Below are 25,000 nucleotides of genomic sequence, written 5' to 3'. Positions count from 1 at the left end.
TAGTCTTACTGTCTCCGACTACATTCTATCTCTCTCCAGCCCCCTCCTCTGCTTTAAAAATATCAATTCACATGGCCACCATAGCCATCTGTGGCAAAGAATTCCACAGATTCACCACCCTCTGACTAAACAAATTCCTCCTCATCTTCCTAAGGGAACGTCCTTTAATTGTGAGGCGATGACCTCTGGTCCTAGACTCTCCCACTCATGGAAACATCCTCTCCGCATCCACTCTATCCAGGCCTTTCACTATTCTGTATGTTTCAATGAGGTCTCCACTCATTCTTCTAAACTGCAGCGAGTACAGGCCCAGTGCCGACAAATGCTCATCATATGTTAAACCGCTCATTCCTGGGATCATTGTTGTAAACCTCCTCTGGACCCTCTCCAGAGCCAGCACATCCTTCCTCTGATATGGGGCACAAAATTGTGGAGGAGGGGTGGGGGCTGGGGAAGGGGAAGGCAGGGAGGGGAGAGAGGGTGAGGGAGGGAGGGGGGGAGGGGAAAAGTGGAGGGGGAGGGGAGCCTCCTAATTGGACTGATGCCGGGAATCAAAAATCTCAAACTCAGAAATCACTTTGCAAACATTTTAATTCCTTAATTTACATAAAGTCCCCCGTGGGTCAGAGCACCCATCCCGGCACCCTGGGGTGCTAGAGGCACATCACCCAGTGGGGGACGGGTCAGCGGGGGGGGTCAGTGGGAGAAGGGGGGCCAGTGAGGGGGGGGGGGTCAGTGGGAGAAGGGGGGGCCAGTGAGGGGGGGGGGTCAGTGGGAGAAGGGGGCCAGTGAGGGGGGGGTCAGTGGGAGAAGGGGGCCAGTGAGGGGGGGTCAGTGGGAGAAGGGGGGGGCCAGTGAGGGGGGTGGGTCAATGGGGGAGGGGGTCCAGTGAGGGAGGGGGGGGTCAGTGGGAGAAGGGGGGCCAGTGAGGGGGGTGGGTCAGTGGGGGAGGGGGGCAGTGGGAGGAGGGGGGGCCAGTGAGGGAGGGGGGGGGTCAGTGGGGGAGGGGGGCCAGTGCGGGAGGGGGGGGTCAGGGGGGGGAGGGGGGGGGCCAGTGAGGGGGGGGGGTAAGTGGGGGAGGGGGGGGGGCAGTGGGGGAGAAGGGGGGCCAGTGAGGGGGGTGGGTCAGTGGGAGAAGGGGGGCCAGTGGGGGAGGGTGGGTCAGTGGGGGGGGGGGGCCAGTGAGGGGGGGGGCCAGTGAGGGGGGGGGCCAGTGGGGGGGGGCAGTGAGGGGGGGGGGCCAGTGAGGAGGGGGGCCAGTGAGGGGGGTGGGTCAGTGGGGGGGGGGGGGAGGGGGTCAGTGGGGGAGGGGGGTCAGTGGGGGAGGGGGTCAGGGGAGGGGGGCCAGTGAGGAGGGGGCCAGGGGGGTGGGTGGGGGGGGGGGGGTGGGGGTGGGGGAGTGGGGGGGGCCAGTGAGGGGGGGGGGTGAGGAGGGGGGGCCAGTGAGGGAGGGGTGGGTCAGGGGTGGGGTCAGTGGGGGGGGGGTCAGTGAGGGGGGGGGGTCAGTGGGGGGGGGGGTCAGAGGGGGGAGGGGGGCCAGTGAGGGGGGGTCAGTGGGGGAGGGGGGGTCAGTGGGTGGGGAGGGGGGCCAGGGAGGGAGGGGGGTGGGGGGGTCAGTGGGGGAGGGGGGGAGGGGGGTCAGTGGGGGAGGAGGGGTCAGTGGGGGAGGGGGGGGCCAGTGAGGGGGGGGGCCAGTGAGGGGGGGGGGGGCCAGTGAGTGGGGTGGGTCAGTGAGGGGGGGGGGGGGGGGGGGGGTGAGTGAGGGGGTGGGTCAGTGGGGGTGGGTCAGTGGGGGGGGGGGGCAGTGAGGGGGATGGGTCAGTGAGGGGGGGGGGAGGGGGGTCAGTGGGAGAAGGGGGGCCAGTGAGTGGAGGGGGGGGCCAGTGAGGGGGGGGGTACCAGTGGGGGAGGGGGGCCAGTGAGGGGGGGGTGGGTCAGTGGGGGGAGGGGGGTCTGCCCTGGTCCCTTCCTCCTGCGGTGAGTGGTCCTGGGGCCCAGGTTCACCGGCGGGAGCTTGGCATGTGGGGGCGTGTCCCGGTGCGGTTCGAAGGCCGGCGGTCAGTCTGATGGTCAGCCAGTGGCCAGAAGCCCAGAGTAGTCAGTGGGTGTGAGCAGGCCACCTCTCTCCGCCTCTCCCGAACCAGTCTGAGTTTATTTACAGCTACAGGTACAGCCCTGTCCTGGGACAGTCCCTGCTGGTCCACGTGTATTTAGGTCCCCAGATCCTGTCCTGGGCCAGTCCGGGCCGCTCCAGGTATATTTACAAGCCCAGGTGCTGTCCTGGGTCGGTCCATATATGTTTGCAGCTACAAGTCCTGGCCCGGACTTATCCAGGTGATTTAGAACCCCTGCTCTTGTGCCAGGCCTTTTACTGGGCTGGTCCGGGCCACTCCAGGTGTATTTACAAGCACAGGTGCTAACCCGGCCTGGCCCAGGTATATTTACAGGTACAGCTTCTGTCCCACACGCTCCACGGACTGGGGTGCCCGTTCCCACTGCACCATCACTGCAGGTACCGGTAAACCTTGAAGCAGTGGTTGCCAGAGTCGGCCACAGCCACGTGCCCGTCGGAGGTAAGGGCCAGACCCTGGGGTCCATACAGGGGGTCCGCGGCGGTGTTGATGTATGACAGGAAGGAGCCCGAGCTGTCAAAGACCTGCGGGGAGAGAGAACAGCACGTGGAAGCCACAGAACCGTGTCTGAGGAAGGATCCCGACCAGGAACATCATCTATCCATGTCCTCAGCAGCTGAGCGGATGGAAGCAGCAGCCAGAGGAGGAAGTTTGGAATTCTTTGAGGAAGTAAATAGCTGGACAGAGAAAGGAGTCAGTGGATGTTGTTGACCTAGATTTTCAGAAAACCTGTGATAAGGTGCCACACTTCAGGCGGCTGTGGAAGGCGAGAGCCCACGGTATCAAAGACCAGATACAAGCGTGGATACACTATTTTCTAAATGGGGAAAGAATCCAAAAATCGGAGGTGCAAAGGGAAGTGCTGGTGCAGAATTCCCAAAAGGTTAATTTGCAAGTCAAATTGGTAGTAAAGAAAGGAAACATAATGCTAGCATTTATATTGAGAGGGTTAGAAAACAAAAACAGGGATGTAATGCTGAGGCTCTATAAGGCGCTGGTCAGGCCGTATTTGGAATATTGTGAGCAATTTTGGGCACCGTATCTGAGGAAGGATGTGCCGGCTCTGGAGAGGGTCCAGAGGAGGTTTACAAGGATGACCCCAGGAATGAGTGGGTTAACATATGATGAGCGTTTGTCGGCACTGGGCCTGTACTTGCTGGAGTTAATAAGAATGGGGCGGCACCTCATTGAAACGTACAGAATAGTGAAAGGCCTGGATAGAGTGGATGTGGAGAGGATGTTTCCACTAGTGGGAGAGTCTAGCAGCAGAGATCACAGCCTCAGAATAAACGTGTGTACCTTTAGAAAGGAGACACGGAGCAATCCATGGCAGGTGAATCTGTGGAATTCTTTGCCACAGACAGCTGTGGAGGCAAAGTCAGTGGATATTTTTAAGGCAGAGACAGATAGATTCTTGATTAATACGGGTATCAGAGGCTACGGGGAGAAGGCAGGAGAATGGGGTTGAGAGGGAGAGATAGATCAGGCATGAGTAAATGGCGGAGTAGGCTTGATGGGCCGAATGGCCTAACTCTGCTCCTATCACTGATGACCTTATGAAGGTGCTATAACAACACCTAAAAGATAGTTGGACAGGTACATGTACAGGAACAGGTTTGGAGAGATATGGGCCGAGCTCAGACAGGCGTGTCTATTGTAGGTGGGGTGGTTGAGCTGGCAGCGAGATCCTCAGTTAATGATCCATTAGTGCGGAATGTGGGTGCTGGTGGCAGCGACAGTAACACATACACAATGGGGGCCAGGGTCAGAATGGATTGCTCAAAGCTAGTATAAGCTCGATGGGCTGAACAGCCTTCCTGTCACAAGTGAGCGAACAGTGAAGAGTTGCAAACTAACCACTCCTCTGCACACTTGATTCCACGACATCCAACCCAAACAACACGCTCCAGGGGTCAGGCACACTCCCGGGGTCAGGGGGTCACATACACTCCTGGGGTCACGGGGTCACATGCACTCCTGGGGTCACGGGGTCACACACACTCCCAGGGTCACACACACTCCTGGGGTCACGTACACTCCTGGGGTCACGGGGTCACATGTACTCCCGGGGTCACAGGGTCATACACACTCCCGGGGTCAAGGGTTCACGCACACTCCCAGGGTCAACGGTTCACGCACACTCCCAGGGTCACTGGGTCACGCACTCCCAGGGTCATGGGGTCACACACTCCCAGGGTCATGGGGTCACACACACTCCCAGGTCACGCACATTCGCAGGGTCACACAATCGCAGGGTCACGGGGTCACAAACTCGCAGGGTCACGGGGTCACACACTCCCAGGGTCACGGGTCAGACACACTCCCAGGGTCACGGGGTCACACACACTCCCAGGGTCACGCACTCGCAGGGTCACGGGGTCACACACTCGCAGGGTCACGGGGTCACACACTCCCAGGGTCACGGTGTCACACACACTCCCCAGGGTCACGGGGTCACACACACTCCCAGGGTCACGCACTCGCAGGGTCACGGGGTCACACACTCGCAGGGTCACGGGGTCACACACTCGCAGGGTCACGGGGTCACACTCGCAGGGTCACGGGGTCACACACACTCAGGGTCACGGGGTCACACACACTCCCAGGGTCACGCACACTCGCAGGATCACGGGGTCACACACTCGCTGGGTCATGGGGTCACACACAGGGTCACGGGGGTCACACACTCCCAGGGTCACGGGGTCACACACACTCCCAGGGCCACACACACTTCCAGGGTCACGGGGTCACGCACCCTCCCAGGATCACGGGGTCACGCCCCCTCTTGCCCCCCACCTGTATCCGGCTGTTGCCCCAGTCAGCGATGATGATGTTGCCATTGGCATCGACGGCCACCCCCGTGGGGGCGTTGAACTGACCGTTGCCCTCGCCGTGGGACCCGAACTTGAAGAGGAATTCCCCGTCGGAGTTATAAACCTGCGGGAAGCAGCACAGGATCAGTCGGCCGCGCAGACCACAGACCACAGGCCCAGCAGCCCGGGGAAAGGGGGGGTTCACCCGAACCCCTACACCACCCGTCACCGTAACCCCTACCCCACCCGCCCGCACGGACCCAGGGGAGAAGTCACGGCCACAGGGGAGAGGTCACGGACCCAGGGGGGGGGAGAGGTCACGGACCCATGGGAAGAGGTCACAGATCCATGGGAGAGGTCACGGCCCCATGGGAGAGGTCACGGCAGGGTCACAGCCAGTGCATGTGGGCTGGAGGCCGCAACTGACCCATCAACCTGTGAGCATAGGGTCAGTGCCAGTCAGCACTGGGGTCAGTGGAGTCAGGGGTGATGTTAGATTGAGTAATGCACCATTGACCTTATTGCAGAGGGACCGCTGGCCCCCGTCTCCCCGTCACGACAAGCTCCGTCTTGACTCGTGCGCTACTTCACACTTCCTACATGAACTCCGTGGGCGGCACGGTGGCGCAGCGGGTGGAGCTGCTGCCTCGCAGCGCCAGAGACCCGGGTTCGATCCTGACTACGGGTGCTGTCTGTACAGAGTTTGTATGTTCTCCCCGTGACCTGCGTGGGTTTTCCTCCCACATTCCAAAGACGTACATGTTTGTAAGTTAATTGGTTTCTGTAAGTTGGTCCAAGCTGGAAAGGATACAGAGAAGATTTACGAGGATGTTGCCGGGAGTAGAGGGTGTGAGCTATTGTAATGTGTCCCCATTGTGTGTCGTGTTCATGTGCGGGGATCGCTGGTCGGCACAGACTCGGTGGCCTGAAGGGCCTGTTTCCGCGTTGTATCTCTGAACTAAACTAAACTAAAACTGACTAAACAAGACACAAATTGCTGGAGTAACTTCAGGCAGCATCTCTGGAGAACATGGAAAGGTGATGTTTCAATTTCTCCCCCTTGTGACTGAGTGGAACGGGCTGACTGCTAGTGGCTGGAGGTCTGTGACCCGTGGAGTTCCCCAGGGATCTTGTCTGGGACCTCTGCTGTTTGTGGCAAATACAAACAGCTTGGCTGTAAATGTAGACGGGTTGATGAGTAAGTTTACACAATAGGCAATAGGTGCAAGAGTAGGCCATTCGGCCCTTCAAGCCAGCACCGCCATTCAATGTGATCATGGCTGATCATCCACAAATGACACTAACGACATCCGCAGATGACACTAAGATTGCTGGGGTCACAGACTGACTGTGAGGACGGCTGTCAAGTATTCAGCGGGATATAGATCAGCAGCAGAAATGGGCAGAGAAATGGCAGATGGAGTTTAATGCGAGCAGGTTCAGCACAGTGGGAGATGCCGGGTGACTTGGTCAGGTTGGGGGAGTGGGCAGACGCATGGCAGATGCAGTTTAATGTGGATAAATGTGAGGTTATCCACTTTGGTGGCAAGAACAGGAAGGCAGATTATTATCTGAATGGTGTCAGATTAGGAAAAGGGGAAGTACAACGGGAAATGGGTGTGCTTGTACATCAGTCACTGAAAGTAAACCTGCTGGTACAGCAGGCAGTGAAGAAAGCGAATGGCATGTTGGCCTTCATTGCGGGAGGATTTGAGTTTAGGAGTAAAAAGGTCCTATTGCAGTTGTACAGGGCCTGAGTGAGACTGCACCTGGAGTATTGTGTGCAATTTTGGTCCCCTAATTTGAGGAAGGACATTCTTGCTATTGAGGGAGTGCAGCGTAGGTTTACAAGGTTAATTCCCAGGATGGCGGGACTGTCATATGATGAAAGACTGGGCTTGTATTTACCAGAAGTGTGAAGAATGAGAGGGAACCTTATAGAAACACTAGACCAAGTGGGACTCGTCCCCTCAATGCGCCGTTGTAGTCGGGGGGGGGGGGGGGGGGGGGGGGGGGGGAAGCTGCATCACACACACACTAACCACGCCACACACACACAGGGGGGGGGGGGGGGGAGGAGGGGGGGGGGGGAGAGGGGGGGGGGGCAGAGTAGAGGGAGAGGGGGGGAGGGACGGGGAGGGAAGTATCCACTTAAATTTAGGATGGGAGGGGATCTTACATAGAAACATAGAAATTAGGTGCAGGAGTAGGCCATTCGGCCCTTCGAGCCTGCACCGCTATTCAATATGATCATGGCTGATCATCCAACTCAGTATCCCGTACCTGCCTTCTCTCCATACCCCCTGATCCCCTTAGCCACAAGGGCCACATCTAACTCCCTCTTAAATATAGCCAATGAACTGGCCTCAACTACCCTCTGCGGCAGAGAATTCCAGAGATTCACCACTCTCTGTGTGAAAAAAGTTCTTCTCATCTCGGTTTTAAAAGATTTCCCCCTTATCCTTAAGCTGTGACCCCTTGTCCTGGACTTCCCCAACATCGGGAGCAATCTTCCTGCATCTAGCCTGTCCAACCCCTTAAGAATTTTGTAAGTTTTTATAAGATCCCCTCTCAATCTCCTAAATTCTAGAGAGTATAAACCAAGTCTATCCAGTCTTTCTTCATAAGACAGTCCTGACATCCCAGGAATCAGTCTGGTGAACCTTCTCTGCACTCCCTCTATGGCAAGAAACATATAAAATTCTTAAAGGATTGAACAGGCTAGATGCAGGGAAAATGTTCCTGATGTTGGGAGAGTCCAGAACCAGGGGTCACAGCTTAAGAATAAGGGGTCGGACATTTAGAACTGAGATGTGAATCTGCGTAATTCACTGCCACAGAAGGCAGTGGAGGCCGATTCATTGGATGTTTTCAAGAGAGAGTTAGATTTAGCTCTTGGGGCTAAAAGATTCAAGGGATATGGGGAAAAGGCAGGAACGGGGTACTGATTGTGGATGATCAGCCATGATCACATTGAATGGCGTTGCTGGCACATTGAAGGGCCGAATGGCCTACTCCTGCACCTATTGTTCTATGTTTGCCCGCGGCCCCACGGACAGCTCACCTTCACTGAGTGGTTGTGGAAATCAGTCACCAGGATCTCGTTCTTGTTGTTGACGGCAACAAAGTGCGGCCCTGTCGGGGGGGAGGGGAGAGGGGGGGGGTGGGGAGAGAGAGGGAGAGAGAGGGGAAGAAAGAGACAGAGAGAGACAGAGAGACAGAGAGAGACAGAGAAAGTCACAGTACTTTCCAAGTAGTCACAGTCCACCTCCTCCCAGACCCTCCCCCCCCCCACCCCCCCATCTCATCAACCCCGGGACGTGGGTCCAGTGACCAGTGACTGTCCCAGCCACAGCTGGGGTACTGCGTGCAGTTTTTGTCACCCCATTCCTGGGACAGGGTGGTGGCTTTGGAAAGGTGCCAAGGAGTTGAGTGGAGTTATACCGGAATTGAAGGGTTTTAGCCACACGGAGCGCTGGGAACGGACGGGTTGTTCGCTGTGGAACGTCAGAGGTCGAGGAGAGACCTGATCACTGGTGACGTGAGCAAATTGTGAGCAGTTTTGGGCCCCGTATCTGAGGAAGGATGTGCCGGCTCTGGAGAGGGTCCAGAGGAGGTTTACAAGAATGATCCCAGCAATGAGTGGGTTAACCTTGGTGAGACCACACCTGGAGCATTGCGTACAGTTTTGGTCTCCAAATCTGAGGAAGGACATTATTGCCATGGAGGGAGAGCAGAGTAGGTTCACCAGACTGATTCCTGGGATGTCAGGACTTTCATATGAAGAAAGACTGGACAGACTCGGCTTGTACTCGCTAGAATTTAGGAGATTGAGGGGCGATCTTATAGAAAGTTACAAAATTCTTAAGGGGTTGGACAGGCTAGATGCAGGAAGATTGTTCCCGATGTTGGGGAAGTCCAGGACAAGGGGTCACAGTTTAAGGATAAGGGAGAAATCTTTTAGGACGGAGATGAGAAAGTGACACAGTGAGTGGTGAATCTGTGGAAATTCTCTGCCATAGAAGGTAGTTGAGGCCACAGTTCATTGGCTATATTTAAGAGGGAGTTAGATGTGGTCCTTGTGGCTAAAGGGATTAGGGAGTATGGAGAGAAGGCAGGTACGGGATACTGAGTTGGATGATCAGCCATGATCATATTGAATGGCGGGGCAGGCTCGAAGGGCCGAATGGCCTACTCCTGCACCTATTTTCTATGTTTCTAACCTATGATGAGCGTTTGGCGGCACTGGGCCTGTACTCGCTGGAGTTTAGAAGGATGAGGGGACACCTCATTGAAACGTACAGAATAGTGAAAGGCCTGAATAGAGTAGATGTGGAAAACGCGGAGCGAGGAACTGCAGATGCTGGTTTAATCCAACGATAGACACAGAATGCTGGAGTAACTCAGCGGGACAGGCAGCGTCTCTGGGGAGAAGGAATGGGTGACGACTCGGGTCGAGACCCTTCTTCAGACTCAGGATGGATAGGCAGGTGCGGACAGATGTGGGTCAGCTTGATTTGGCACGCACATGATGGGCTGAAGGGCCTGTCGCTGTGTTGTACTGACCAGTGCTCATGTCACAGTCTTGTTCCTGGGACAGGGGACCAGAGCAGTGGAGGTACACGGTAGATCTGAGGGTACGTTGTTCAGACAGAGGATGCTGGGTATCTGGATCTAGCTTCTGTAATTGCAGATTACAGTCCCCAATGTGTGTAGGATAGTGCTAGTATACAGGGTGATTGCCGACTCCGTGGGATAAAGGGCCTATATCCACTTTGTATCTCTAAACTCATAAGGAATAGGAGCAGAATTAGGCCATTCGGCCCATCAAGTCTACTCCGCCATTCAATCATGGCTGATCTATCTCTCCTTCCTAACCCCATTCTCCTGCCTTCTCCCCATAACCTCTGACACCCGCACTAATCAAGAATCTATCTATCTCTGCCGTAAATATACCCACTGACTTATGGCCTCCACAGCCGTCTGTGGCAAAGAATTCCACAGATTCACCACCCTCTGACTAAAGAAATTCCTCCTCATCTCCTTCCTAAAAGAACGTCCTTTAATTCTGAGGCTGTGACCTCTGGTCCTAGACTCTCCCACTGGTGGAAACATCCTCTCCACATCCACTCTAACCAAGCCTTTCACTATTTTGTAAGTTTCAATGAAGTTCCCCCTCATCCTTCTAAACTCCAGCGAGTACAGGCCCAGTGCCGCCAAACGCTCATCATAGGTTAACCCGCTGAATCGTGCGATTGTTCTTGTAAACCTGCTCTGGACCCTCTCCAGAGCCGACACATCCTTCCTCAGATATGGTGCCCAAAACTGCTCACAATATTCCAAATGTGGCCTGACCAGCACCTTATAGAGCCTCAGCATTACATTCCTGTTTTTGTGCACAAGCTCTCTTGAAATAAATGCTAGCATTGAGTTTGCTTTTTGTCTGTAATGGGTGGGGAAGGTGTAGAGGGACATGCAGACGTATGGGACTAGCCTGGCGAAGCAGCATGGTGGGTGGGTATGAATGAGGTGGGCCGAAGGGCCAGTTTGGGTGCTGTACTATGGTGCATGGTGCAGCAGACGTGGGCCAGTGAGGCAGAGAGTGGAGACATTGGGGAGTTATTACCATCCAGTGTACCTGCAAACTGTCTGTCTGCAGTTCCCCGCGCACCAAACCGTGTCACCAGCTTCCCGTTGGACTGGAAGATGAAGACACTGCAAGCCTTGTTGTCCACCACGATCAGGTGGCCGTTACGGTCAACGGCAACGCCCTTCGGTCCCAACAACTTGCCCGCACCTATCTTACTCTGCAGGAGAGGAGGGGAGGGGGAGGAGGGGAGAGAGGAGGAGAGGAGGGGAGAGAGGAGGGGGGAGGGAGAGAGAGGAGGGGGGAGAGAGGGGGACAGAGAGGGGGGAGAGAGGGGGGAGAGAGGGGAAGGGAGAGAGGGAGAGAGGGGGGAGAGAGAGGGGGGAGAGAGGGGGGGAGAGGAGGAGGAGAGAGAGGGGAGAGAGAGGGGGGGAGAGAGGGGAATAGAGAGAGAGAGAGGGAGAGAGGGGGGAGAGAGAGGGAAGAGAGAGAGGGAGGGGAGAGAGAGAGAGAGGGAGAAGAGAGGGGAGAGAGAGGGGGGGAGAGAGAGGGGGAGAGAGGGGGGAGAGGGGGGGAGGGGGGGAGAGAGGGGGGAGAGGGAGGGGGAGAGAGGGGGGGAGGAGAGAGAGGGAGAGGGGGGGGGGGGGCGAGGGAGGGAGGGAAAAAGAGAGGAGAGAGAGAGGGGGGGGAGAGAGGGGGAGAGGGGTGGGAGAGGGAGATGGTGAGAGAGGGGAGAGGGAAGAGAGAGAGAGGGGGGAGAGAGGGGGGGAGAGAGGGGGGGGGGAGGGAGGGGGGGGGGAGAGGGGGGAGAGAGAGGGGAGAGAGGGGGGGGGAGAGAGGGGGGAGAGAGGGGGGAGAGAGAGAGGGGGGGGGAGAGAGGGGGGAGAGAGGGGGGGGGGAGAGAGGGGGGGGGGGAGAGGGGGGGGGGGAGAGGGGGGGAGAGAGGGGAAGGGAGAGGAGGGGAGGGGAGAGGGGGAGGGGAGAGAGGGGATGCGAATGGGGGTAGTGAGAGAGAGGGAGAGAGTGCGTCATGAAGTGATACAGTGTGGAAACAGACCCTTTGGCCCAACTTGCCGATGCCGACCAACGTGTCCCATCTACACTAGTCCCACCTGCCAGCGTTTGGCCCATATCCCTCCATGTACCTGTTGTGATAGTCCCAGCCTCAACTACCTCCTCCAGCAGCTCGCTCCATACACCCACCACCCTCTGTGTGGAAAGGTTGCCCCTCAGGTTCCTATTAAATCTTTCCTCTCTCACTTCAAACTTATGTCCTCTGGTCCTCGATTCCCCTGCCCTGGGCAAGAGACTCTGTGCATCTACCCGATCTATTCCTCGCATGATTTTATACACCTCCATAAGATCTCCCCTCATCCACCTACGTTGTGAGGAAAAAAGTTCTAGCCTGCACCAGCCTCTCCCTGTAGCTCACACCCTTGCGTCCCAGCAACATCCTCGTAAATGCACAAGTGTCCGGCCCTGGTTTGATTTCCCGAAACACAGCAACTCACATTGATTTGCATTAAACTCCATCAACTATTCCTCAGCCCATCCGAGCTGATCCCCAAGATCTTTAGTTTAGATACAGATCGTGCAGTAAATATTGATCACCATCATCACTATCTACAATCCACTTTAGTGTCATCAGCAAACTTACTAAACCATGCCTTGTACAATCATATCCAAATCATTGATATAACTAGTAACGGGCCCAGCACCTGAAACTGCAACAAGACCTCCCAATGTCTATACTCAATACTCTGACTGATGAAGGCCAAAGTGCCAAAAGCCTTTTTGACCACCTTATCTGCCTGCGACTCGACCTTCAAGGAACCATGCACCTATACTAGATCCCTCTGCTCTACAACACTGCCCAGAGGCCTACCATTCACTGTGTAGGTCCTGCCCTTGTTCGACATCCCAAAATGCAACACCTCACACTTCTCTGTATAAAATTCCATCAACCATTCCTCCGCCCACCTGGCCAATCGATCCAGATCCTGCTGCAATCGTTCACAACCATCTTCACTATCTGCAAAACCACTCACTTTTGTATCATCAGCAAACTTGCTAATCTTGCCCTGTATGTTCTCATCCAAATCATTGAAACATAGAAACATAGAAAATAGGTGCAGGAGTAGGCCATTCAGCCCTTCGAGCCTGCACCGCCATTCAATATGATCATGGCTGTTCATCCAACTCAGTATCCTGTGCCTGCCTTCTCTCCATACCCCCTGATCCCTTTAGCCACAAGGGCCACATTTAACTCCCTCTTAAATATAGCCAATGAACTGGCCTCAACTACCTTCTGCGGCAGAGAATTCCAGAGATTCACCACTCTCTGTGTGAAAAAAGTTTTCCTCATCTCGGTCCTAAAAAAATTCCCCCTTATCCTTAAACTGTGACCACTTGTTCTGGACTTCCCCAACATTGGGAACAATTTTCCTGCATCTAGCCTGTCCAACCCCTTAAGAATTTTGTAAGTTTCTATAAGATCCCCCTCAAGCTTCTAAATTCTAGCGAGTACAAGCCGAGTCTATCCAGTCTTTCTTCATATGAAAGTCCTGACATCCCAGGAATCAGTCTGGTGAACCTTCTCTGTACTCCCTCTATGGCAAGAATGTCTTTCCTCAGATTAGGGGACCAAAACTGTACGCAATACTCCAGGTGTGGTCTCACCAAGACCCTGTACAACTGCAGTAGAACCTCCCTGCTCCTATACTCAAATCCTTTTGCTATGAATGCTAACATACCATTCTCCTTCTTCACTGCCTGCTGCACCTGCATGCCTACTTTTAATGACTGGTGTACCATGACACCCAGGTCTCGTTGCATCTCACTCTTTCCTAATCGGCCACCATTCAGATAATAATCTACTTTCCTGTTTTTGCCACCAAAGTGGATAACTTCACATTTATCCACATTATACTGCATCTGCCATGCATTTGCCCACTCACCCAGTCTATCCAAGTCACCTTGCAGCCTCCTAGCATCCTCCTCACAGCTAACACTGCCTCCCAGCTTCGTGTCATCCGCAAACTTGGAGATGTTGCATTCAATTCCCTCGTCCAAATCATTAATATATATCGTAAATAGCTGGGGTCCCAGAACTGAGCCTTGCGGTACCCCACTAGTCACTGCCTGCCATTGTGAAAAGAAACCGTTTACTCCTACTCTTTGCTTCCTGTTTGCCAGCCAGTTCCGTGAGGGACTCCATGAAGAAGCCCGCCCACAGCGCATGCGTGCCATATCGCAAACAACGCATGAACGAGTCGCACCTGGGGAGGACGTCCCCGTGAATGGGAGAATAAAAGCCGACGAACGGCAGGTAAGTGACTCTGCATTTCTAACTTGTTTTAGGAATGGACAGAGTGCCTACAAGAAAGTCGGTGAGGAAGCAGCAAATGAGTCGGGAAGGAGCCGGGGACCTGCAGCAGCAGCAGCCGTTGCCACAGGTGTTATCCATGGAGGAACCTGTGATGCCCGACTTGAGCCCCGCGCCGGCTAAATCGATTTCTCGACCGGGCGGGAAGGCAAAACGTAAGTCCCACCACCTTAATTCGGGTGGTGGAGACAGTCCTTACCAGTTCAGGGGAACTGAGGAGCAGCTGCGGGATATGGAGCAGCCAGGAGCGGCCAGCCCTACGGAGCTGGAAAGCCGCTATCAGTGGATGGATGTCCAGCCGCCGACGACAGGTGCTCGTGAGTACCGGGGTCGGGAAGGGCGGCAGGATAATATGGAGCGGCCGGGAGCGACCAGTGCAGGAAGGCATGGGGACCGGCAACGGGTACCGCGAGCGACTAGTGCCCGAGTGCACGGAAGTCGGTTGGAGCGGCCCGGGAAGCACCCGCGATCGACCAGCGCCCGAGAGCGCGAAAGTCGGCTGGAGCGGCTGCTGGACGAAATTGTCCTACGTGGCAGGCTCCGTGAGAGGGAGGATAGCCACAGTGGGCACTATGTAAGCCCCACAGCAGGTTCCCTTAAAGGGCTGCAAGATATCTCAGACTCCTCTGAGGGGGATATTGAAAGTCTGATGAGCTCACAATCGGAGCAAGAGGTGGATTCGGCTTCTCCCATTGAAGGGAGGGAGCATAACTTACTGGATATGGTGGGACAGTATTTTCAGCAGCAGCAGACCGGCAAGGACCTCGAGGAAAGGATGGCTGCAAGTATCGAATACATGTCCACACACCAGTTGCAGGCTAATACGATGGCTGAAGTATTGGCAAGGCATTTACCACCTAGGAATTGTAATGCGCTGCATGTAGCCAGTGTTAACAAGCGTATTTGGAAGCATGTGGGGGGCGGTATCAGAAATCAGGATCTTAAGGTCCAAAACGCCCTCAAGAGTCTCACAGCGGGGCTCACAGCTCTGGCCCGTTCCTTTGAGAATGTGGAAATGAATAGCGACCAAAAGGATGCATTAGCATTACTGTGTAATGTGCAGTTTGAATTGAATAACTTAAGGAAGGGAGCTATTCAGCCGGTACTTGACCCTAAATTCGCGGTCTTGTGCAAGGAGAGGGATATTAAACCTCAAACGCTTCTATTTGGTGGAGACTTGTCTAAGCAGGTCAAAGAGTTGGATGAGGAGGCCAGGACTTTGGGGCTGATAAGGGCAGCGAAGGGGTACCTAGGTAGAAGGTATCAACCCTATGGGCGTCCTAGAAAGGGTGGCCAATTTAATACCACCAGGAATTGGAAAGAGAGGAGCCCACAGAGGCAACAGCGTCCTTTTTTAGGGTTTGGCCCGGGACGTCCGCAGTGGAAAATGCGGAAGCCAGTACATCAGCAGCCATCGTATACCCAACATCAAGGGCCTCCACATCAGCGCACCAAAACAAGAAAATAAATAAATTATCACCGATAACCATGGAGGTAGGTGAATCTGCGGCTCCGAAAGTTGTAGGGAGCACGGAGGTTGGAGGGGTATTGCAATTTCATTTGCAAGCATGGTGCAGTATAACTAAGGACAGATTTATCCTTAGCAGTATTAAGGGATATCTCATAGAGTTTATCCATGAACATAACCCTCCAGTACAACATACACCGGACAGGAAATATATACTTACTAAATTAGAACAAGCGAAAGCTCACATAGAAATAAAAAGATTATTTAATCAAGGAGTCATTGAACAAACCAAACCTGAAAAACAGGAGTTTGTATCCAACATATTTATTAGGAATAAGAAAGATGGGGGTTGTCGAGTTATTATTGATTTGTCAACACTTAATAATTTTGTGCAATATGTTCATTTTAAAATGGATACGTTTAGCACTGCTATAGACTTAGTGTCTAAAGGCTATTTTATGGCAAGTATTGACCTTAAGGATGCTTACTATACAATACCCATTAGATATAGACACAGGAGGTTTTTGAAATTTAATTGGATGGGACAGCTTTGGCAGTATAAGGCTTTGCCAAATGGACTTACGTCTGCGCCCAGGTTGTTTACAAAAATTCTAAAACCAGCCTTGGCACTGCTGCGACAACAAAATCATAGAGTAATGGCATATTTGGATGACATCCTTATAGTGGGGAAAACTTATGAATTGGCATGTCAGGCAGTGGAGGCCACCAAGCAATTGTTTCAACACCTGGGGTTTATTATCCATCCAATTAAGTCCAATTTAACACCATCAACTAAAATGGATTACCTGGGGTTCACCATTAACTCAATTGATATGCTAGTGACTTTACCTCTAGGGAAAGCCACAGAGATACAAAGTGATTGTTTAGAGCTTATTAATACTGTTAAGCCATCCATTAGACGGGTAGCCAGAATGATTGGGAAAATTGTGGCTGCTTTTCCTGCCATACAATTTGGACCATTACATTACCAAAACTTACAGAGAGACAAAATTAGAGCACTTAAAAAGAATAGAGGCCATTTTGATAGGCCAATGGAGCTAACAATTGACGCTATAAAAGAACTACAATGGTGGGAACACAATGTTAAGTATGGCTCCAAACCAATAGTTATTGATAACCCGTCTATGGTATTACAAACAGATGCCAGTGCAATTGGTTGGGGTGCTACGGATACCATCTCGAGCTGTGGAGGGAGATGGAATATTCAAGAAGCTAACCTACTAAACACCACGGGTATAAATTATTTGGAAATGCTGAGTGCATTTCATGGGCTAAAGTCTTTTTGCTCAGGAATGAGCCAGCAGCATGTTAGGTTGCAGATAGACAATACCACGGTGGTGGCATATATAAATCATATGGGTGGAAATATATCAATATCTTGTGACAAGTTGGCTAATTTAATTTGGCAATGGTGTATCCAAAGGGATATTTGGTTATCGGCTACGTACCTGCCAGGGGTACTAAATTCAGTGGCGGACGCCAGGTCACGTAAATTTAATGAAAATACAGAATGGATGTTGAATAAAAAGGTCTTCGGGGTAATCATAGAAAAGTATGGAAGACCGGATATTGATCTTTTTGCATCCAGGTTAAATCACCAGTTATCAAGGTATGTATCATGGGAACCAGATCCTGGGGCAGAAGCTACAGACGCTTTTTCTCTGCACTGGGGGAAATGGTTCATATATGCATTTCCTCCTTTCTGCCTCATCAATCGGGTACTAAGGAAAATTCAACAGGATTCGGCATCTGGGATTCTCATAGTACCTGATTGGCCTACTCAACCATGGTTCTCGGTGATACAGGATATGGTTTTGGAACCATGTATGCACTTGAAACATAGTAATAAGTTGCTGGTGCATCCAGTAACCCACGATAGCCATCCGTGTTATAAATATATTAATTTGTTGGCTTGTAGACTTTGAAGGAACCTCTACGAGACATGGGGCTATCCAGTAGAACGGTGGATATGATTACTGCAGCCCAAAGAAAGTCAACACAGAAACAATACTTATGTCACATTAAAAAATGGATTAATTACTGTTGTTATAATCATCTGGACCACAGGGATAAGAATGTGCCGGCAGTGCTGGAGTTCCTCACCAGTCTGCACTACCAAGGACTTGGTTATAGCACTATTAATAGTGCGAGAAGTGCTTTATCTACCTTTTTGTGGCAAGGATCAGATCACCTGTCAGTGGGGTCTCATCCGCTGGTAATAAAATTGTTGAGAGGAATCTTTAACACCAGACCTCCTAAACCTAGGTATACCCAGATCTGGGATGCAGGAGTGGTCCTCAACTTGCTTAGAACTTGGTCGCCGGCCACAGCATTGACGCTGGACATGTTAACTCGGAAAATGGTTATGCTGATGGCGTTGGTTACAGCACAGAGGGTCCAGTCACTGCAAAAGTTGAGACTGGATAGTTTCTCTAAGATGGCAGGACGGTTGGTCTTTGTTATACAGGAGTTGGTTAAACAGAACAGACCAGGATCAGCAGGACAAGTCCTTGAATTTCTGGCTTACCCGCAGGACGAACGCCTCTGTGTAATGACACATATTTTATTGTATATTGAACGGACTAAGGCCGTCAGAGGCAAAGAAATGGGGCTGTTAATCAGCTATAGGAAACCTTATAAAAGGGTGTCTACTCAGACTATTTCTAGATGGATTAAATATGGCTTAAATAAGGCAGGAGTGGACACTAATGTTTTTAAATCTCACTCCACTAGGGCGGCAGCTACATCCGCAGCAAAACGCCTTGAGGTCTCCATGGACCAAATCCTCAGGACGGCAGGATGGTCGTCGGAGAGGACATTTCAAAGATTCTATAATAAACCACTTAGTGGTATAGAGTCGTTTTCGGGGAAACTTTTAAGTTCCGTGTTATAATTTATCCCTGAGGAATAAGGGTTATGATTTGATTTAATAAATATTATTTATTGTTACGTTATACAATTCGCATTAAGTTTCTGGTTTTTTGAAATCATTAACAATTTCTCCCAAACTACCAAGGCAGTTGTGAAGCATGGACTCGGATTTCCAGGGCGTGAGGTCACAGAGCTTTGAAATCTTCATGGAGTCCCTCACGTGACTCCGAAGTAAAATAGTAAGATTAAACGAGAACTTACCAGTTTGAAGTTTGATCTGTATTTTATGAGGAGGAACGTTGAGGGAATACATGCCCTCCGCTCCCACCCTCATAGGGTCATATCTGGAGCTGGTATCTCTTTGTAATCTTGCTATTTTAGGTCAATATTGGGTATCTGTGACCTCACACCACTGCTACCCTCCAATCCTCAGGAACTGCTCCAGAATCTAAAGAGTTTTGAATGTAGATGACAAACAGTAATGGGCCCAGCACCAAACCCTGAGGCCCACCACTAGTCACAGGCCTCCAGTCTGAGCAGCAACCTTCCACCATCACCCTCTGCTTCCTTACATGGAGCCAATTTGCTATCCATTCAGCTATCTCTCCTTGGATCCCACGCGATCTAACCTTCCAGAGCAGCCTAGCATGGGCTTGAAGGTGTTGATCCACCCCAGCTCCCCCCTCCCTCTCTCCCCCCACCCCCCCACCCCCCTCACCTTGAACTTGCCATCGGCAGCGAAGGTGCTGACCCATCGGTTGTCGTAGTCGGCCACGATGATGTCACCGTTGGGGTGGAAGGTCACGCCGGTGGGGCGCTGCAGTTGTCCCGGCGACCGACCCCGAACCCCGAAACGCAGCTTCAATTGTCCGTCATTGGAGAACACCTGTGGGCACCCACACGGCAAGCACACGCACACGGTAAAGACACGTACACGGCAAGGACACACACACGGCAAGCACACACACACGGCAAGCACACACACACGGCAAGCACACGGTAAAGACACGCACAGTAAACAGACACACACTGTAAGGACACGCACACGGCAAGCACACGGTAAAGACACGCACATGGTAAAGACACACACACGGTAAAGACACGCACACTGCAATGACACACACGGTAAAGACACGCACACGGCAAGGACACACACACGGCAAGGACACACACACAGCAAGCACACGGTAAAGACACGCACACAATAAAGATACGCACACGGTAAAGACACGCACATGGCAAGGACACACACACGGCAAGCACACGCACACGGCAAGCACACAGTAAAGACACGCACACAGTAAACATACGCACACTGTAAGGACACGCACATGGCAAGCACACGGTAAAGACACGCACATGGTAAAGACACACACACTGTAAAGACACGCACACTGCAACGACACACACGGTAAAGACACGCACACGGCAAGCACACGCACATGGTAACGATACGCACACATTAAAGACGCGGCAAGGACACGCACATGGCAAGCACCAGCACACGGTACTGACACGCACACGGCAAGCACACGCACACGGTAAAGACACACACACGGCAAGCACACACACGTGGTAGACACGCACACTGCAAGTACACGCACACGGTAAAGACATGCACACAGGCACACGCACATGGTAAGGACACGGGCACTGAATGGTTGATGGAATTTAATACAGAGAAGTTTTTGGGCGTAGAACAAGGGCAGGAACAGTCGGCCTCTGGGTAGTGTTGTAGTTTGGTCCATATCTCTCCAAACCTGTCCTATCCATGTACCTGTCTAACTGTTTCTTAAACAATGGGATAGTCCCTGCCTCAACTACCTCCTCTGGCAGCTTGTTCCATACACCCACCAACCTTTGTGTGAAAAAGATACCCCTCAGATTCCTATTAAATCTTTTCCCCTTCACCTTGAACCTGCGTCCTCTGGTCCTCGATTCCCCTACTCTGGGCAAGAGACTCTGTACATCTACCCGATCTATTCCTCTCATGGTTTTATACACCTCTATAAGATTACCCATCATCCTCCTGCGCTCCATGGAGTAGAGACCCAGCCTGCTCAACCTCACCCTGTAGCTCACACCCTCTAGTCCTGGCAACATCCTCGTAAATCTTCTCTGTCCAGCTTGACAATATCTTTCCTATAACATGGTGCCCAGAACTGAACACAATATTCTAAATGCTGTCTCACCAACGTCTTATTCAACAGCAACATGACCTCCCGACTTCTATACTCAATACTCTGACTGATGAAGGCCAAAGTGCCGAACATCTTTACAGCTGACCTCTCCCCCCGCTCGTTACATTCACAGCCGTCCTCTCAGTCCACGACCCCAGCCACGGTGTCCAACCTAGTGACCGACTGCTCTTCATGCTCTTCAATAGCCACAGCCTCTCGTGACCTCCAACTGCCCTGTACATTAGTGTTGTCCACCCCGACCTCACTAGCCTCCGTCTTGGCCACAATAGATGCGTGGTATTTGATCGATTGTATTTATGTTCGGTATGACCTGATCTGATCGGTTAGCAGGCACATGACAGCTGTTCACTGTAACTGGGTACACGTGACAAGAAACAGAGGGTGACAGTGAGCAACCTGGCGGTGGGGTGGGGGTCAGGACAGTGGGGTCGGGACAGAGGGGTCCAGGACAGCGTGGGGGGGGGGGGGTGGGGGTTGGGACAGTAGGGGGGTGGGGGTCAGTGTGGTGGGGTCGGAACAGGGGGGGGGGGGTGGGGGCAAGGGTTAGGGGGAGGGGGTGGGTCAGTTAGTAGGGGGGGGGTGGGGTCAGTGGGGTGGGGTCGGGACAGCGGGGGGGTTGGGTCGGGGGGCGGAGTCGGAGTGGGGCGTCGGGAGGGGTAGTTAGGGGTGGTGGGGGGGTCGGGACAGGTGCGGGGGGTGGGGTCGGGACAGAGTGGGTCAGTTGGGATACACGTGGTTGTTGGGAGGGGGGGGCGGGACAGTCGGGGTCGGGACAGTGGGGGGGTGGGGGTCGGGACAGTGGGGTCGGGGACAGTGGGGTCGGGACAGTGGGGTCGGTCGGGACAGTGGGGGGGGGTGGGGTCAGGACAGTGGGGTCGGGACAGTGGGGTCGGGACAGTGGGGTCGGAGACAGTGGGGGGGGTGGGGTCAGGACAGTGGGCGTCGGGGACAGGGGGTGGTCGGGACAGGACAGTGGGTCGGGACAGTGGGGTCGGGACAGTGGGGGGGTGGGGTCAGGACAGGGGGGACAGTGGGGGGGACAGTGGGGTCGGGACAGTGGGGGGGGTGGGGTCGGGACAGTGGGGGGGGGTGGGGTCGGGACAGTGGGGTCGGGACAGGGGGGGTCGGGACAGTGGGGACAGTGGGGTCAGGGACAGGGGGGGGGGTGGGGTCGGGACAGTGGGGGTCAGTGGGGTGGGGTCAGGGACAGTGGGGGTCGGGACAGTGTGGGTCGGGACAGTGGGGTGGTGGGGTCGGGACAGTGGGGTAGGGACAGTGGGGGGGTCAGGACAGTGGGGGGGTGTGGGGTCAGGACAGTGGGGTCGGGACAGTGGGGTCGGGACAGTGGGGTCAGGACAGTGGTGGGGTGGGGGGGACAGTGGGGGGTGGGGTTCCGGACAGTGGGGTCAGGACAGTGGGGGGGTGGGGTCAGGACAGTGGGGGTCAGGACCGTGGGGGGTGGGGTCGGTCAGGACAGTGGGGTCAGGACAGTGGGGGGGGGGTCAGGACAGTGGGGGGTCAGGACAGTGGGGGGTGGGGTCAGGGACAGTGGGGGGTTGGGGTCAGGACAGTGGGGGGTTGGGGGTCAGGACAGGGGGTCAGGACAGTGGGGGGTGGGGTCAGGACAGTGGGGTCAGGACAGTGGGGGTGTTGGGACAGTGGGGGGGGGGGTCAGGACAGTGGGGGGTGGGGTCAGGACAGTGGGGGTCACCAGGTGGGGTCAGACAGTGGGGGGTGGGGTCAGGGACAGTGGGGTCAGGACAGTGGGGTCAGGACAGTGGGACAGTGGGGTCAGGACAGTGGGGGGGGGGGGGCAGGACAGGGGGTCAGGACAGTGGGGGGTGGGGTCAGGACAGTGGGGGGTGGGGGTCAGGACAGTGGGGTCAGGGACAGTGGGGGGTGGGGTCAGGACAGTGGGGTCAGGACAGTGGGGGGTCGGACAGTGGGGGGGGTGGGGTCAGGACAGTGGGGTCAGGACAGTAGGGGGGGTGGGGTCAGGACAGTGGGGTCAGGACAGTGGGGTCAGGGGGACAGACAGTGGGGGTGGGGTCAGGACAGTGGGGTCAGGACAGTGGGGTCAGGACAGTGGGGTAAGGGGGGGGGGGGGGTCAGGACAGTGGGGTCAGGGACAGTGGGGTCAGGGAAGGAAGTGGGGGGTGGGGTCAGGACAGTGTGGGGTCAGGACAGTGTGGGTCAGGACAGTGGGGGGGGGGGGTCAGGACAGTGTGGTCAGGACAGTGGGGGGGTGGGGTCAGGACAGTGGGGTTCAGGACAGTGGTGTCAGGGACAGTGGGGGGGTGGGGTCAGGACGTGGGGTCAGGACAGTGGGGGGGTTGGAGTCAGGGACAGTGGGGGCGGGACAATGGGGTCAGTTACCTGGATACACTGGTTGTTGCTATCGGCAACCACAATGCGGTGTTGCCGGAGGCAGAGATCCCCTGGAGGTTGCTGAACTCACCCTTCTCACGGCCTCTGCTGCCTGTAGACAGGAACACAGTCAGAGCCAGGTGCAGGCATGGGTACAGGGCATGACGTGCATGTTTGTCTTGCGATGGGATAGCCTTCCCCCACCCCCCCCCCCCCTCTCCTTCTCCCCCCTTCCCCCACCCCCCCCCCCTCCCCCCCCCCCCCCCACCCCCATGGTGGATAAGCTCGTCCTCAATGAGGTTTTCTTTCAGCTTGACCCTCCCCCTACACCCTATCTCCCCCCTCCATGCTCCCTTCAAGTGGCCTCCCTGCCCCCTCTCCCACCCTACAACCCCCCCCCCCCCCCCCCACTCAACCGACACGATGTATGAGTTCATCCTCGATGGGGTTGTCTTTGCGTTTGCCACTGCTGTACATACTGGCCGGTCTCCGCACGGCCTTCTGGCGGATGTGCCCGGATCCGGGGGACTTGACTCGACGCCGGACATCGTCGGGGGATTGTGAGAGGTCGCATGGCCGTGCGGCTCGGACACGGAAGGGGGATCCACGGATGGGCTGCCCATACAGGGTGACAGACAGGAGGTGGTCGCCTTCCACCCGCAGTGTGTACAGCAGCTCGTAGGTGCCGTTCCTGTTGTCCACCACATGGCCGTGGGCGGTGGAACCGTCCGGAGCCGTCACTTCGGCCACTACGGCCGCGCTGCCCGTCTTCACCAGCTCCCCGTCCTTGTCCTTGGTGGTGACGGTGACGGCCGTCGGCTGACCCACCACGGCCTGTCTCAGCCCCTCGCCGGACCCCACCGTCTGTCGTCCCACCGCGCTGGTGGTGACCAGCGAGCCCAGACCCTGTAGCGACCGGCGAAGACCCTCCGTCTCCAGCACACACTCCAGGTGCTGGTTCTCCTGCGGCTGCAGCGGGAACTCCTCCCGTCCCAACTCCCCCAGGGTCTCGTTCATCTGCTTCCTCACCAGCAACACCTCCGCCTCCGTGCCCTGACGCAGGGCCTGCTCCGTGAACTCTGAGCTGCTCCGGATCCGCTCCCGACCCTGGACCAGTAACTGCAGCTGGGACTCCAGGACCTGCGGGCACAGAGGGGGTGGGGAGGTTACAGGACCCTGGGCACGGGGGGGGGGGGAGATCTTTCATATAACACAGTGCCCAGAACTGAACACAATATTCTAATTGTGGTCTCACCAATGTCTTATACAACTACAACATGACCTCCCAACTTCTGTACTCGATACTCTGACTGATGAAGGCCAAATTACCAAAAGCCTTTTTGATCACCTTATCTACCTGTGACTCGACCTTCAAGGAACCATGAACCTGTACTCCTAGATCCCTCTGCTCTACAACACTACCCAGAGGCCTACCATCCAGTGTAGGTCCTGCCCTTGTTCGACATCCCAAAATGCAACACCTCACACTTCTCTGTACTAAATTCCATCAACCATTCCTCCGCCCGCCTGGCCAATTGATCCAGATCCTGCTGCAAGATCGTTCACAACCATCTTCACTATCTGCAAAACCACTCACTTTTGTATCATCAGCAAACTTGCCAATCTTGCCCTGTATGATCTCATCCAAATCATTGATGTAGATGACAAACAGTAACGTGGCCCAGCACTGAACCCTGAGGCACACCACTAGTCACAGGCCTCCAGTCTGAGCAGCAACCTTCCACCATCACCCTCTGCTTCCTTCCGTGGAGCCAATTTGCTATCTATTCAGCTATCCCATTAAATCTAACCTTCCAGAGCAGCCTACCATGTGGAACCTTGTCGAACACCTTACTTAAGTCCATGTACACAACATCTACTGCTCTGCCCTCATCAACCATTTTGGTCACGTCTTCAAGAAACTCAATTAGATTTGTGAGACACGACCTCCCACGTACAAAACCATGCTGACTGTCCCTAATCAGCCCTTGCCCATCCAAATGCCTGTATATCCTATCCCTCACAATACTCTCCAGTAACCTACCAACTACAGGTGTTAAGCTCACCAGCCTATAGTTCCCAGCATTTTCCCTGCAGCCCTTCTTGAATAGAGAGAGGCACAACATTTCCCCCCCTCCAGTCTTCCGGCACCTCT

General features: G+C 54.5%; 1 protein-coding gene across 1 annotated transcript in view; it reads right to left on the bottom strand.

The window, feature by feature from the left end:
• Positions 1 to 1,911: 1,911 nt before the first annotated feature.
• Positions 1,912 to 25,000, bottom strand: part of LOC129698352 (tripartite motif-containing protein 3-like) — a 43,427-nt gene continuing 20,338 nt past the window's right edge. The window contains 8 exon segments of the mRNA XM_055637448.1: positions 1,912 to 2,656; positions 4,929 to 5,069; positions 8,010 to 8,080; positions 10,572 to 10,752; positions 18,996 to 19,163; positions 22,855 to 22,895; positions 22,898 to 22,957; positions 23,262 to 23,985. Coding sequence (XP_055493423.1) covers positions 2,504 to 2,656; positions 4,929 to 5,069; positions 8,010 to 8,080; positions 10,572 to 10,752; positions 18,996 to 19,163; positions 22,855 to 22,895; positions 22,898 to 22,957; positions 23,262 to 23,985 — 1,539 coding nt within the window. The 3' untranslated portion in view covers positions 1,912 to 2,503.

This window comes from Leucoraja erinacea, chromosome 6 (assembly GCF_028641065.1).
Source record: "Leucoraja erinacea ecotype New England chromosome 6, Leri_hhj_1, whole genome shotgun sequence".
NCBI classification, from domain to species: Eukaryota; Metazoa; Chordata; class Chondrichthyes; order Rajiformes; family Rajidae; genus Leucoraja; species Leucoraja erinaceus.
Note: the sequence above shows the minus strand (reverse complement) of the source record. Positions and strands in the feature narration are given on the sequence as shown.